Source organism: Mugil cephalus, chromosome 5 (genome assembly GCF_022458985.1).
Source record: "Mugil cephalus isolate CIBA_MC_2020 chromosome 5, CIBA_Mcephalus_1.1, whole genome shotgun sequence".
Lineage (NCBI taxonomy): Eukaryota > Metazoa > Chordata > Actinopteri > Mugiliformes > Mugilidae > Mugil > Mugil cephalus.
In genome coordinates, this window is record NC_061774.1 from 19,332,193 (window position 1) to 19,348,678 (window position 16,486).

At 44.2% G+C, this 16,486-nt stretch overlaps 1 protein-coding gene across 1 annotated transcript in view; it reads left to right on the forward strand.

Moving 5' to 3' along the window:
* tenm1 (teneurin transmembrane protein 1) overlaps positions 1-16,486 on the forward strand; it is a 174,913-nt gene that overhangs the window by 87,802 nt on the left and 70,625 nt on the right. The window contains exons 7-9 of the mRNA XM_047584620.1: positions 4,318-4,520; positions 6,760-6,967; positions 13,919-14,020. Of these exons, the coding sequence (XP_047440576.1) occupies positions 4,318-4,520; positions 6,760-6,967; positions 13,919-14,020 (513 nt within the window). The remainder of the gene's footprint in view (positions 1-4,317; positions 4,521-6,759; positions 6,968-13,918; positions 14,021-16,486) is intronic.

Genomic DNA, 16,486 nt, shown 5'->3' on the forward strand with positions numbered 1-16,486 from the left:
GTCACAGCCGTAGCCCGAGGCCCAACGGTAGAAGGTGAGGACGGCAGAGTAATGGAAGGCCCTGGGGCCAAGAGCATTATCTTCTCCTGACTCTGACTGACACTCATTAGGCTGCACAGTGGAGAGAGGAGGCTGAAAGCTTATTAAGCCACCTGCTCAAAAGGCCCTTAATTGAATCCAAGTAATTATAGAGACCTTGCCCATTGTGATATTTTTATTCATCCTGCGGCAAACTCAATCTCTCTTGCATTTGGAACGCTATTAATGTTGTCTGCACCAATATGTGGGAGATTCACACGCTGGCCCGCGCTTTGGCGTCGACTGACGCGCACACACCCGCGCACCGTTCCAGTCCCCTTGGACATGTCCCGTCACCAAGACCTTGCTGCACTTTTAGTCTGTTCTCTGCTTCATTAGAATCTGAGGGATAATAACATTAATTGCAAAGACAGTTTAGTTCCTTTGAAAATAGATTACAGGTGTAATTGTTTTACCTGAATAACCCGCAGGCAAGAGGAATTAATTAGACCTTGTGTCCCAAGTCCTAATGTAGTTCCTTTTTTTTTTTTTTTTTTCCCCATCGGCTTGACGCACCCCACACAGACGCGCGCTATAACACACATATTATCAGAGGCGCGCGACAGACAGACGGACAGATGGGCAGGCGTGCTCGCGCAGGCTTTTTAAAACGTGCTTTGTAGTAGGAGGGACAAAGGACGACAACATGAAGATGTTTGCTAGTCATTAGAAATTGGAGAGGTTACGAGTTCAAAATGTAAACTACCCTGCTTGCAGATGTCCCGTGGCCTGGGAGCCTTTCGAGGCCTAATTTAGCAGAAAACATTGCCGTGTGTTTGCATACCGTGGGTGAATAGAGGGCACCGGTTTTGTTGTAGCGCGCGAACTGCCCCGCGCTCCCCGCTGTAATTGGCGGAGGCATCATCATTATTGTAGTGTACTGTACGTCGCTCACAGCGGACCTGTCTGCGAACGATTAAGCGTCGCATCAAGGCCACGTCGCGCTTGACGGTTGACATGAATAAGCTGCGCGGCGCTTTCATCGCCCCCTTTAAACAGGCGCAACGTTTTTGAAATAAACCTTAATTCGTTTTTTTTTTTTTTTTTTTTCCCTGCTTACATCTGGCTTCTCCTGCCAACTAATGATGAAAAGCGCAAGAGGAGATTTATGCGATGCCATTTATTTTTATTTTTTATTCCGAGCAACTGATAGCAAGTGTGAATTTCAAGCTGCTTTTCCCTTATTAAAGCCACGAGATAGCAAGGTGCGAAGGAATCTTACCTCTCCGTTTGCATATTGTTTGTTTAGGCTTGTATTCCCTCTGCCTGCCAAGTAGGAATAAACAGATTTGCTGTTCTGAGAGATATTTTCAAAGGATGGTCTCAGGTTTTGTGCTGAGATACACGGGTGGAACACATTGATTGACAGCAGTAATCTGAGCAGCTTGGGAGGCCTGGAGGAGCCCCAGTCACCATGTGAAACTGTCTGCTTTCCGCGAGACTCCCAAAATGCCTCAATCCTCTCTCTTTTCACCCGAGCCGTGGCAATTCTTCTCTGCTGCTGAGACAGAAGGAGGGGAGAAGTGCAAGGAGGGGTTTTCTTCTTTCTTGCATCAGCAGCTGTAACTTGACACCACCACCTACTCAACGGGCATGGTCCTCTCCCCTCCTCCTCTCCTCCTCTCCTCCCCTCCCCCCCACTCCTCTTTCCCCGACACCCCATCCGAGGCTGACCTGCGCGCTGCTTTCTGTCCCGGCGTTGCGTCAGACCGGAGAGGCGCTATACACTAATTAGCATCAGAAGGACCTGCCTGCTCATCTGCCCGCCAGCCTGCCACTCAGCCTGCTTGCCGGCCGCCTGCGCGCCGGTCTGCCTGCCAGTGTTCTGCCAACTGCCATGCCCTATTCATGTCCTATTCATCTAGTGCTAAAAGGCTGCTTTTCCCCGGGACATCCATCCCTCTGCTGGCCTTTATATTTTCGTGGCGAGGCGCGGGAGCGAGGATTAGCATTAAAAGAAATGGGCTGCTGGGGTGAACTCGGCAGGTACGGTAGATATGTTGGTCCAGGAGCGATCCGCGCTTCACACGGGACACCTGTCTATGTTTTTCTCTTTCATTATAAACCTTTCTGAACTCTCCTTTGGTACTCAACCCAATTTCATCACACTCTCATGCCTTGTTGGTTTTCACAGCGCAATCTAGTTCAATCAGTTGCCCTTTTTTTTTTCTAATCATGTGGTCCGCAGAAGAAGACCGGTCCAAAAAAAAAGCAGCGCTTTAGCCTCACTACCGTGCAGAGAGCAGAGAGCGAGGCTTGTAGTTGTGCAACATGCGAGGCTACGTCAAAGCTAGAGGTTCTAGCACAGTGGTGTTTGGAGCTACAAATGCTAACACTGAACTAGCCCCGACAGTGTGTACGCACACTTGCCGGAAATGTCCGCTGTCCGACAGATCCGGTGATGTTCTTCCTTCTCCACCAGTTTACGTCTCTTTTCCTCTGGCCTGTCCTCTTCTGCATTAAATTTGATCCCAGATCGTTCCTATTTTACCCGAGCCACAGTCAGTGGGCAGCACAACATTCACTACTTTTTTAATTGCCCTCAAGGGAAATGCCTTTCTTTTACAACAACCTCATTAACTCTTTCCATGACAGACATACTCTTTATTTTATAGCAGGGGAAAGAAAATGTAAATTTAGAATAGTTAATATTCACTAACATAACATTGGTAAGATGCATACATTTCTAGAAAATTCCCAAACTGGTGTGTACAATAGGCTTAAGAATTTAACCATGTGCACAATCTTATCATTTGAATGAATGTGATGACACTCAAAACAACAATGTTAAATGTCTGGATAAGAACCAAGTTTTGGACAAACCAAACGACAGATGGAGCCAAACAACATGCAAACATTGTAATTTCCTTGCGCCACTGCTAGCATGACTAAAAGGTCATTCAAAAACCTGCACTCGTTACCTCCTGCTCTCTTTGTGACAGCGAGATTTGTGACGTTCGCGAACGAGCCGAATCTATTGACCAGTCTCTAGTGGTGAGCATAGCAATGGACCCGGTTTGGATTTGTCGTCAGTGCAAAGGTGTTCGCCGAAGCATCTGTCTTACACTACCACTCAAAAAGTTTGGACGCGCCTTCTCATTAAATTTAATGAGGAAGTGTGTCCAAACTTGTAACACTAGTAATTTATCTTAAATCTGGACTTTAGATATAGATACTCAGATATACCACCAAGGGAATATTGGCTAAGTTTGAATGATTCTCATCCAAACCTCACCCTATCACAGAGCTTATTTTGAAGACAAAACAAGGCTGGCATCGTAAAAATCAATAAAAACCTAAATGAGCGAGTCCTTTGAACGGCTCTTGGAAACAAATTCACAAGATCCGGCTCCCTTCAAAGAGCCATAATTCCCATCTGCGGTGACAGCGCACGTGAAATATGCGTGCTGGCCCGTGGGTGTGCATGGTGTCGCCATAATGGAGTGGTAAAGCAGCAGGCGTTATGGATTGAGGGCGAGCGGACTCGTCCATGAATCTGCCCCTAACTGTTCTTCTGCCTTTGTGGCCGTAACGATCGGCTGGCTCCCTTCTGTCACCGTATTTCCTCCATCTTAGTTTAGAAGCAGAGATATATCTCTCCATAAAGGCCGACACAAAGAGGGCTGAAGAGCCTCGCCTGCTCCGCCGCACAAAAGGACTCCGGCCTGGTGGTTGATAAAGGCTTATGGAGAGGAGAGGAGCTGATGGCCAGGGGGACTGTTGGAAAGACCTATTCTCTTCACACACAAAGGCGCGCTCTCACTCAAGACACTATCTGCGCGCCGCGACGCTGTTTGTGAATGCATGCGTGCATGTGTGCCCCTGCCCTCGTCACTATTTCTCATCCACCGCTCCGTCTCTCCTTTCACACACATGCTAACACACGCGCACACGCTCTTGTTTCTTGTTAGAAGATGCTAATATAGCGCACGACAAAGCCCCGGTAGACAGCTCTCAGACAAAACACTTCTTTTCTAAAGCAGTTCGTCTTTATGCAGGACCTATTGCCAAAGCAAGCAGCGTCTCTTGAAAAGCTGGATTTTCACCAGTGCTCAGTCATTCTTGATTTCCATTCAGTTTCACTTCATTATACAGCCACTGATCACGCTGATTTTTGAGGACATCGGGCGGGTTATTAATTGCTCCCACTGATACTGATGAATACGACTCCCCGTCCTCTGCGATGAATCTGCATATGTGACTTAACAGCAGCGCCTCGTCTGTGACTTTTACCTGCAGAGAAATGGGTGAGAGGCCGGGCCATCGACCGTGGCGAGGTCGACATTGGAACTCAGCAGAGCCAGGCGATCCCGCCGGGACTTTTCTGGAGGTTCCATATGATTGTGCACCACCCAACCTACATCAAGTTCAATCTCTCTCTCTCACACAACGCACTGCTGGGGGTCTATGGACGCAGGAACATACCGCCTACACACACTCAGGTAAAGAAGGCTTCTGTTGTAGCATGCTGTTCACCCAGATGGGCTTGTTTGCTTCAAATACCACATATCACATCCACATGAATGCACCATAGGTTTTTTTTTTTTTTTGTCTTTTTTTTCACAACTAGGTGTTTTTTCGGTTTTCACCCAGCATTTAGCATTTACTTAGTGATTTATTTGTGCCTAGCTCCAGATCTTGTGATTGGATATTTTAAACACATACATAACACATAAGATTTTTCTGTAAGGCCCTGAATATAGAAGTCATAGGAAGAATTCCCAGTACGATGAATAATGAATGAATATAATATATAATGAATATAATGCAGTGCAAAATTTCACAAGCGGAACTTCCACCTGTAAAGCCCGAACTGTTAAATATAGTAACATGCCATGCTAAGTTTAGCTCAAGCCGAATGGCATCTGACTGAGTCAAGTCACAGTACGGCAAACGCAAATGGCAGAAAGGAGCAACTGTCACCGCATGATGTCTTTGAATATTAATGAGCCTTCGCTATAGCCAAAACCTGTGACTTCAATTCAGGGGACTAGTTTTTTCAAACAAGATGGCTGTGACAGCATTACTATAAAAAATTAAAGCCGAAATTGCACTTACAGTTTTATTGGTAGTTTTATTACAAATATGTTACACTTGCCTAAATGGACATTGTTAATTTTATTTATTATATCCTTGAGCGTAAACACCTTTTCTTAATGAAAGTATGCAGCTTGCTTATGGCTAAATAGGCACTTTTGAGCACGTTAATCTTTAGAAATGTTTTCTCTGCTGTACCGACAATATAACCAAGGTGTGCTGCTACAACCCTGAATTAAATAAGCATTATGCGAAGAATAATTTCATTAGAAAATCTAATCTAATTCGGCTGTACATCTGCAAACGTGGATTATTTCTGTTTTGCCCTCCATGATTTGATTGAGTGTAGATTTGTTGTGGTGCAGAGGCGGAAGTTGCAAATCACTTTCCCAATTCAAATCTTTTCTCATGAAATTTTTTTTTTTTGTTTTGTTTTTTACCGAAATCTCATGAAAATTCAAACGCTGATTTGCAGTCAGGCGGGTGTCCATAAACTGTATTTATGCATGTTTTGTCAGGCAAATTCGCGAGAACAAAAACAACGAACGGATCGATATCTCGACGCGGCGGGGCATGAATTTACGCCCGTTTAACAGATAGCGTTTTTTGAGAACAGCTCATAGTTTTAAACTTGCTGCGACAACCGAAATCAGAAAACATGTAGATGAGGCCAATTAAATTGTAAGTTTAGCTGTGTTAATACACAGTGTGAGAGAGTTTTCACTTGCTCACTTTCAGTAAAACTAATTGGGTTGCGCGTGCTCTGCTTCCGCCAAGTGTAGGATGTGATGGCATATGTTGCTATTTGACAACATCAAAGTGGAGGAGAGAACAGATTATCCCCTCGTGGACAGAGGTCATGTCAAAACTGACTTGTTTGGTGTGGGTTGTTTTTGCAAGGAAAGCGATGGTTCCTGTGTTTCAGTCACACCTCCCAGAAAACAACACAAATACACATATAGTATGCGGTACACAATGTAGAGCAGCATAATGCCATGCAGGGAGCCCGTATACAGACGAAAAAAACAACACACACCAAGTCATCTGCTTTTTAACATCAGTGCGCCCCTGCTCTCTACATGAAGAGGTCTAATTAGCTGTTTTTGACACTAGTGTGACACACAGCCCTCAGGGGGAATAAGACTCAGTGAGTGCTTGCTAGTTCAAGGAGGTTTGAGGATGGATCGGAAAGGCGGTAGAGAGGAGGGTGGTGGGGAAAGTTAAAGAGGGTGAGAAAGAAGCACAGAACGGTTTAGACGGATGAAATAATAGTCTGTTCCATTGACAACCTGGGTGGTAAAGTCTGTCCGTGCTATTAACAGCGTGTCAAGTTGTTGAGCCAACTGCTGTAGAACATGTCTGGTGGAGGAGTGAGATGGCAGAAATTAGTGTTTCCCTTCTTTACGCTGGATTTTGATTTCACATCTAATATGCGCATGCAATGCGCTTTCCTAACTTCTCGTATGCAGGAGGTTTTCTAACAGCATTCGGTTCATTTTCCCCAGACCAACCACACGCCACTGCACCAGGCTCGCCTTGCAAATGCCTGTTGCATTTATGCACGTTTTATGAATCGCTGTCATGTTCATTCCAATCGGATGATCCTGCAGTGTCAATGTGTTCCTGTTTTTTTTTTTTGTGCAGTTTGACTTTGTGAAACTGCTGGATGGGAAGGCCCTGCCCAGGTCCTTGACTGATCCCGTCTCAACCGCCAAAGTTCCCAAAGGCCTGCTGCTGAGCGGCCTCCAGGAAACGGGCTTCATCGAGTACATGGACCCTGGTACCTGGCATCTGGCGCTCTACAATGACGGACGCAACCTGGAGCAAGTGGTGCTCCACAGCACCCCCATAGGTGAGGATGAGTAGTACAGAGTGGTGTTTTTCTGCTTGTTTGTTTTCTTTGTTAGATTATACTCACTAGTACAAACTAGTCGACTACAGACTCATATATTAGAGAGAGTCTGGCCAACTAGGGTATGGACCATCTGAGCTATCTCCCTATGCTGATTGGTTCTGAGCTGGTCATGTGTTTCATGGGCGCCATGTTGGATACATCTATCCAATAATCGCCCATAGAGTAGTGGCAATAACAGAGAATAGTATTGGATTAAAAGTTAAAATATACCACAGTGCTCAGCCTACGGCTCCATCACAGGATCGGGAAATGGGGGAAACTCTGCTGTTTCCCCAGTGAACAAAAATGGAGAAAGAACTGGATGTCAACTGATTTCTCCCTATTATGTGAGGTAAATGTCAGTTTCTCTCTTTATTAAGATTTTATACAGGAAAAACAAAGTCATACCATCATTAATGTGTACCTTGATCTCAAAAACGCCCAACACCACTTTACAAATGAATGAAGTTTGAAGTTAACCTAGCCTTATGCTAGCTAGTTATCTACACTAAAGGCTTAGAAAAATAGCAGCTACCGTCATATATACTGTGAAGCCCGTGTGTGCATGTAATTTAGTAGATAGACAAATTTAACTGACATGTAACTTTGCCTGGGTTACTACTAAGTTATTTTGGCTAGCGTGCTAATGTTATAATGATATAGTCTTAAATAACACTAAGACTAGTTAAATTTTTAAATATTTCTGAGTGTTTATAATTTTTCTGAGTAATTTTGAACTTTTAACAGTGATGGATGAACACGTGAGACTGAGGAGAAAATGAACACAGCTCCGTGACTGATGAGGCGATTGGGCTACAAAGCATTTTACAGGCTCATTTAAGATATTTAAGGTAATTAGACATGAAGTGAGGGCCTTTTAAATATTGACAGACGTTGGCAATAACATTTTTAGGCCCATTAATGAGGAGACATTTATTTCAACGTAGCACATCCGCCCCATAGGGTTACACTGTAGAATCTTCCCTCCAATGTATCCAACACGGTGCCTGTGATTTGAATTAGCCAGACTGTCAATAATACATGGCTCTGGTCAACTAGCTGGTTTGTCGACTTGACTTCTGTGCCTTTAAGCATCGTTGACTGACCATGTGATATTACAACAAGGACCCCTCTGCAAGGACAGATAAGAAACTTGGTGAGTCATTGCAGCAAACAACAAGCTGTTCATCAAGTGCGCAGAAAAACTTCACTGAAGATGAAGCCCATTCTACTGTGACATGCAAAATATTTAAGTCAGTCCTGAAACAGAACAAAAGTACAACTGCAATGCACACTCATCTGAAAAGGCATCCGCTTACGGTAGCAGAGGAACGGTCCAAATCCTCTCGACAGCAGTCAATTAATAACTTCACCAAACGCCCTGCGGTAGCAGAGCGATGGCGGCAGCAAATCAACAATTTGCTGGTGAATTTCATTGTCAAAGTTATTAGAGCTTTAGCTGCAGTACACGGAGGAGGCCTCAGAGAAATACTGCATTATTTTTAACCCAGCTCCACTATCCCATCTTTCAACACGCTGTGGAATACTATTAAGTGCTACTGATGGTGCTGATTTATACAGGCTATACATATCTGCAGTGCACAGAATGTAGCACGTGTCTGTTTTCAGCGCAATGATTCAGGTCAAGAATATAGATGTAACTGTTGCAAAGCTTTACTTTCTGCCGCGCTTTTATCAGTGACACCAGCAGAGACCAGTTGGTGGCGACTTGACTTTCGCCACAAAATAGTCGACTTTAAAGTATCTGAACTCGTCCAGCACCTCCTGGCCACTGTCAGCCAATCACATGGAGACGTCTATGCATGCGGACATAGTCGAGGTGATGTGCCGTTCAAACTCTGAATCACAAATTGGGAAGAAAGGTGATTTGAGTGGCCTTAAGCGCGACACGGTTGTTGTTATTTCAGTAATATTTCAGAAACTGCTGATCTGCAGGCGTTTACACACACAGCCGTCTCGGGGATGTACAGAAATTGGTCTGAAAAAGATAAAATACACAGTGAGTGGCAGCTCTCTAGGCAAAAACGCCTTGTCCGTGCCAAAGGTCAGAGGAGATTAGCCAAACTGGTCGGCGCTGATAGAAAGGCGACAATGACTCAAATACAGACTGGTTGCGAGACAGGACCACAACACGTTGAACCTTGAAGCTACAGAAGCAGAACGCCACACCAGAGGCCACTCCTGTCAGCTCAGGACAGGAGGCTGCCATTCACGGGGGGATTACTAAAAACTGATAATAGAAAAACATTTGATCTGATGAGTCTTGATTTCTTCTGCGACACGGTTGGGTCAGAATGTGGCATACGCAACATGAAAGCATTGGTCGATCCTGCCTTCTATTAACGGCTCAGAGTTGTACAGGTGTAGTGTAGGTGTAGTAGGGGACACAGCCACAGCGTACCTGAGTGTTGTCACTCACCACGTCCTTTATGACTACAATGTCTTGGCTGCTTCCGCCTCCAGCCACCATATCCCAGTGCATCGGGGGAACCTTTGGGATGAGACAGAGTCACGTCACGGATGTGCAGCCTAAATATTTGCGGCAACCGTGTGATGCCAGCATGTCACCACGAACCGAACTGCCTAAGGAATGTTTCCAGCACCTTGTTGAATCTATGCCACACATAATTGAGGCTGCCCCGCAGACAAAGGGGTGTCTAACCTTATACTAGCATGGTGCACCCTAATTGACTAACTGGCCGGTGAGTGTATGTGTTGCTTTCCTGCTTCACTCTCTTGCCCTGAATCCGGTTTTATCTGCTGGTGTGCGAAAAACATAAGGACGAGGCCAAGAGTGGCTTGGAACTCATTGACATTTGAAGGGAACTTTTCCTATTATAAGAGTGAGCTTGGCATGGCAAGAGACAGCCGTTAGAAAGGGGAGGACAGCTCCTGTAGTAATGACGGGGCTTGCTAACTGCAGCTCATTGCTATGACACACACGGATGGCAGTGTAAATTGAAGGATGTGAATAATGCAAGAGTATGCGGCTGAATATAGACAAGAGGATAATTACCAGGGCACTTTCTTCACTCCCACTTTGTCCAGTAGTCCTTAAGAGAATACAGTGTTGAAATAACTACAAAAAGGTGTTGGGAAATGTGGTAGCGCAGCAACATCATGGGGGAACGTAGGCATTTATATGTGGCAGACATGCAATACGCCTGCGGTGCGTGTGATGAACAAATATTATGAGTAGCACTCAATTAGATATTTTTTCCCCTTGATAATCTGGCTTCGTGAGTTTTTATGTCATTTAGGAAATAATCAGAAGCATTTCAGCTGTCTGGAAGCTTTTAAGTTAAATATGTGTATCACCAGCGCCTTGTCAGCCAATCAGTGAACGGCTCCACGGAGCCAAAACATTGCACTGAAGACATCTTTTATTGTCATATCGACAGAGTCCTTTTTATAATGACTGACAGCATGCGACAGCTAAACACAGATTTTATTTCAGAGCTGTCAAACATTTGCTGACACGTGTGCTGTCTGTAAAGTCTGGAATAGACCAGACCTCTTTTTTTTTTTGTTTTTTTTTTTGAGTCACATATTTTGAGCTAAACAGGAAACCTTTCTCTCCCTTTTCCCCATCGCTACTTTTCAATAATCAAAACAAACGCGGACACGACAGATGGCCTCGGCATCGCAGCCTTTGTTCGGCCGCGGTTTTTCAAAAAATAATTAATCAAGTGATTTGGCTTTGAAAGGAGGGAAAAAAAAGTATTAATGGATTAATGTCAGAGTTCACTCCGCTGTCCATTTACACCTCTAACGAGGGTTACGAGCAGACACTGCATTGTTTCCGAGGCACATAATCAAAACCATTGAGCCACAGCACGGTGAATTCTCATAAGAGACTCAGTATGCCGTCGCCCGCAGACTGGAGCTCTACGTAGGGATGATGGAGAAATGAGATGATCTCTGTCGGGAAATTGAGCTTTTCCTCTGCAAATTGTAACTGGATACGACGGTGAAAGCGAGAGTATAAATAAGAGAAAAGGGAAGGGTCGTCGCAAATAAATAAATAAATAAAATGAAAAAAGAAATCAATACAGCGCAGGGGTATGAAATGATACTGATGCATGAAAAACATGCGTTCCTTCGGGGGGTAAAGTGCATGTAAACCGTGGTGTCTCCGTTTTAAAACATGTTTGCGCTTGCAACGGGGCGTGCGTGGTTTCGTGCGACAGACAAACCCTGTCGCGAATGATCACAAAACTCATCATCCTGACGAAAGGGAGAGGAAGAAAGAGCTGAACTGGGACAGAACGTTCAGAATCTTTCAGTCAGACAAAAGGCACGCTCTTCAGTCATTCCTCCGCAGACGCACAGAATTCGGTTACATCTAATTCGATGCTGCTGCTGAGCCAGAATATTGTCGGGATAAACGCTGATATAGATACTATACACTTATATATATATATATATATATATATATATATATATATATATATATATATATATATATATATATATATGTCTGTGTGCCTCGACTGTGTCCTCTGCTGCCATTTTCAGAGGTTCCATGTCTACTGTGTACAAATCGTTCCCATATAAATGTGAAAAAGAAAAAAAAAAAAAAATGTGATAGACCATCTGGTGATTTCAAAATAGATATCATTATGTGATTCAAAATGCAATTTCACACGTATTTGTTACTAAAAAAAAAAAAAAAGTCATCTAATGCAAATAAAGCCTCCTTTTTCCCCCTGCTGACTTTTACATGCAACCCACAAAAGCTTCGGCTCAAATGAATCCTGCCATCTCCACTCCAACGTCATCTTCTTTAAAACCTGCTCGGGCAGAGATTGCGGCGCTTCCTGCAGTGCTATTAATTATGCATAATTGCTACACTTCACCTGCCATCACGCGTCCCCTCGCATATTATGTTTTTCTCGCAATCGGGCCGACGGCGCGCGAGGAATTGTCATATCGATACCCGGAACTTCCAGCAATATGGAACATAAACAACAAAAAAAAATAAAATAATAAGAATAATAGTAGCTTGTGGCTGGATACTTCTAGTTAGCTGAGCAGCCATTTCGTTTTTTTTTTTCATAAATTCATAAAGCCCAAGGGTCATAAAGCATGGCTGAAATTTTACAGGCTCATAAAGTACAATTGGAATGCTTATTTGACCAATCAGATCACTTGGCTGGAAGCACCCATTTTATAATAGCATTTAACTTCAATAACTTATGGCATGAGTGATTTCTAACGGGAGAGGGTTTAGTCAGTGGAAAGAACAGAGTGGGTTGTCTCACACACGTGCACACGCGTGCACACACACGCACGCACACACACACTGCGCTGTAACAAATAGAGACATGGCTCTTCATACATTACCTCTTAATTGCCTGGAGATTTTTATGGTTGAGACATTGACCTGAAAGATACGGAGCCTATATCACCGTTATGACCCTGCGTCTTACAGCCTGGCGAGCTTTCAGCCGTGCCGCTCGTCACCGCTGCATTCAAGGAACTCCGTGACCTTGCAGATGAGTTTTTGCTCATTGCATGTGTCAGGTGCCAGATACTGGAATTTGTATATGCAAAGCTTTTTTTTTTTTTTTTTTTTTTTCTTGAGAAGAAATAGAAAGAGACACATACGGAGAAACATTTGTGAGTCCTCCTGCCTATGTGGGTGAAACGATGATTGCCACTCCTTCTCTCCATCAGTGTGACGCTGACAGGTGATGGAGGTGAAAATGACTTTGGTTTCTGTGCTGATGCGCTGCTGTGGAGGATAACGTCTCGCTGCCGGCTACTGGCAGGGCCTGTCTCATTAGCATGTGTCACACGCGCCTCAAGGCGGGTGTCACATAATAACTTTGCGTGCATGTGTTTGCATATGGGTGTGTGTGTGTGTGTGTGCGTGCGTGCGTGCGTGCGCGAGCCTTGCCACTGAAGGATTTGTCATCCGTGCTCCCTGAACAGAGCGTGCCGGGGGACTGCAGTGGTTTGACTCTGGAGTCGATCCCTGTTCTGAGGCGCGGAGCAGGACAGCCCAGGGTCAAATAAAGGATGACATCCCTGACACCCGGTTTAATTACTCTATCTAGCTCAGATGGAGCTCGCCCTGGCACAAGACAACCAGCCAGCACGGTTGAAATCCCCAACCCTGCCAGCCTCTGGGTGCTTCTTCACCAGAATCTTCCATCTCGAGCGGAGCCGACAGAGCTCAGCGGGCTTATATAATGCTCTAAAAGCATAAAAGTGCTCTCTCTCTTTATCTATCCCTGCCATGCTGCCTGTACCCGGAGAACGAGATCTGACATGATGGACATATCAATGGGAGAAAAGGAGAGCAGTAAAAGGAAGGCAGCTAATTGAACTCAGATTGAGGAATATGACGAAACCCGTATAGCCCACAGAAGAATATGATGAAACCCGCAAATCCAGATGAGACGGCAGCAGCAAGCCTCACGTGGGTCTTTGCCGTGCCCGGAGTGTATCCACTGTAGTGACTCAGGCTTACCCATTCCCCCGCTAACTTCTGCTCTCACAATGTCAGTTTTTTTTATGTTGTCCGGTCTCGTTCCAAGCGGCGCCCCTGTAAACCGTTTGTTGATTAAGCCTTGATGTTTGTAAATTTGCGTGCAGTGTGTTTCCAACCTGTAATGCAGTATAATGTGCTTAGTGCTACTGAGTGTAAGTGAGTGCTTGGCCAGTCCCCAGAGAGTGATAGCAGCTGGATCAGACTAATCTAATATAGCCCCTGTGTCTGGGGAGCCATCCATTGCTTATCAGATCTCTCATTCAATAACACAGAGCCATGCCAGCTTATGGAGTTACATGTGGAATATTTTCAAGTTCGGCTTTTTTTTTTCTCCCCCCTTTGCGAACGTGTGTTTGTGTGTGTGTGTGTGTGTGTGTGTGGTCATACAGATTCAATGGACGGTTGCTCCACAGACTGTAACGGAAATGGAGAGTGCGTGGCCGGACACTGCCACTGCTTCGCTGGATTCCTGGGTCCTGATTGTGCCAAAGGTAGGAAATATCTATTCAATCATTAGTCGTGTTGTTATTTTATATATATATATATTTATTTTTTTTTCGCCGAGAAATCTTATGGTAAGACCATCTCCAAAATACGTTTGTTGATCTCTTATAATTCCCAGCTTACCTGCACCGTCTGTTTAATGCTCAAGCATTTCCCAAAACACCTGAACAGCAGCAGCCTGGAAGCCAGCCCAAACCCTCCCACGCCTACAACATTTTTATGGGGGGGATGTGGGTCTGGAGTTGCTCCACTGGGAACTGATTATACCCCAGCAAAGATCTGCAAGAAAATTGAATCGTTTGGGCGGGTTTAAATGTTGTAATAGTGAAGTGGTCATTTGATCGCCACTGAAATTATTTACAACCACTGACTCTCCCTGCACAAGTTCTGCAGAGGCTATAGGACAATGTCGTGGTTACTTTTAGCCATTTCATTTCAAATGGGAGAATGTCACGTGTTTATTCAGATATGTTGTCATGATGACTTACTGAAACCTCCCTCTGCATCAATCAAATCTGATGCAGAGGGAGCTTCTCCTCTGATTCTGACAGTCATACCTATCACACTTTCTGTTTTGCAGCTCCGGGAATAGGCTTCACATTTTCATTTATCAACTACTTCCTGTAACTTTCGAGTCTGTTTTACAAGCATGGCTAAACTGTAGTCAGCGAAAGGATGTTTCACCTTAAAAGCCTCCTCCATTCAGCTTTTGTTGGTTCCTGCTTGCCACACCACAGACTGTTATTTGAGACTGAGACAATAATTAATGGTGCCTGTTATAAAACAGCAAACAGTCTGACAAACACTTGGTAATTTGGTATTCCTCAAATTATCAGAATACACTGACTAGGGGTGGGAAAAAATATTGATATGGCAATATATCGCAATATTTTTTCTTCTGATGCAATATCGATTGTCAAGGTCTTAGTATTGATTTTAAAAGAAAAAGAAAAAGTCATGTTTTGGGCCAATCATCAAAGACTTATGCACCTCCACCACCACTTTCCAAGTGCAATACATTGGAAATGCATCATTTGGATTAATATTATTCTTTGACTCAATTTGTCCAGTGAATTATCACTGTCACCTGACGTACACATATACAATGTGTATTTTAAGCTTTCTCAGTGAACTATGTAGAATATTGCAATATATCGCAATATCATAATATCGCAATAATGTATTGTATCGTGACTCAAGTATCGCGATACGTATTGTATCGTGAAGTCCTTGCCAAAAATCCACGGAATACCTAATACCGACTGACTCTTTATTCACGTTTGTCCGCCGTGTGGTAAACATCAGGTGATGTGATGAGTTTCTGGGAAGTACAGAAACATGGCAGTAGAGTTGTGTGGGCAGCATGAAAACATGGATCCATCTTGGTCGATTGAGCGTTGTCTATAAAGTTTTTTTTTTTTCAAGTTTCTGGCAGAATCGACGCAGGCAGGTATATTGGGATGAATGTTTGTACATCTTATCACATCACTTTATTCAATATAAACAGTTAACATGAAGTCTCTGATCAGGTTGAAGAAATATCGTCCATGTAAACATAGGCACTGATGCATTTTTAAACAATAATGGCACTAAGGAATAAAATAGGTTGCAGGCTAAAACTTGCAAGCAGTGCATCTTTTCGCTGCAATCTTTTCATATATTCACAGCTTGCCCCGTGTCTTTTATTTATTCGCTTTCCATCTCTCCATTCCCTTCTGGCCTCACGCTATTTCCTACGTCTACCCCTCCGTGTCTTTCTCGTTCCTCCCTTTCCCCGAGCGAGTTCGTCATTGTAAAATTATTGTAGTTGTATCTGTCTTATTGTGTAGAAACAGGTGATATGATATCGCATCCAATGATTTATTTACGCTCATCATTTATTCATGCCTCCCTCTCATCGTTTGCTCATTTGCCTCTGCTGTGATATTCTGGGTTTGAAAAGTTAGACGGCAAGTTTTAGCAAGAGTTGTTCAAAGTGAAGTGAGAATTTATTACAGTGCGGTACGGAGCGTTAGATTTGACAAAGGATCAGGAAAATACATAGCACACACGCGCGCGCTCACGTGAACGCACGGGGCCTTTCAGTGCAAATTATCCCGGCAAAAAGGCGATGGTTCTGGATCATCTTGCTGTAACTGTCAGTGTGTCATTAGACCCTCGCTGACTTTCTTCTACCTGACTGTCATTACATGAGCCACACAGCCCTCCATCTCCGCGTGGCGATAGCCGCGCTTTCCAGCCTCATTCTATAAACCCCTAATGCTCTCTTTCCTAATCTTCCGTTTTCACGATTGTTTTCACGGCCTGTTCAGAACGAGTGAGGTGACGTTGGGAGGATTTTCTGCGATTCCTGGGTTGCCGTGGTAGCCGGGCTCAGGTGGTGCTTGAGTAAATTGAAACAGCGTGAGGGATAAGCTGGAGTGTTTGTGCATGTGTGTAGGTGCGCATGCGAC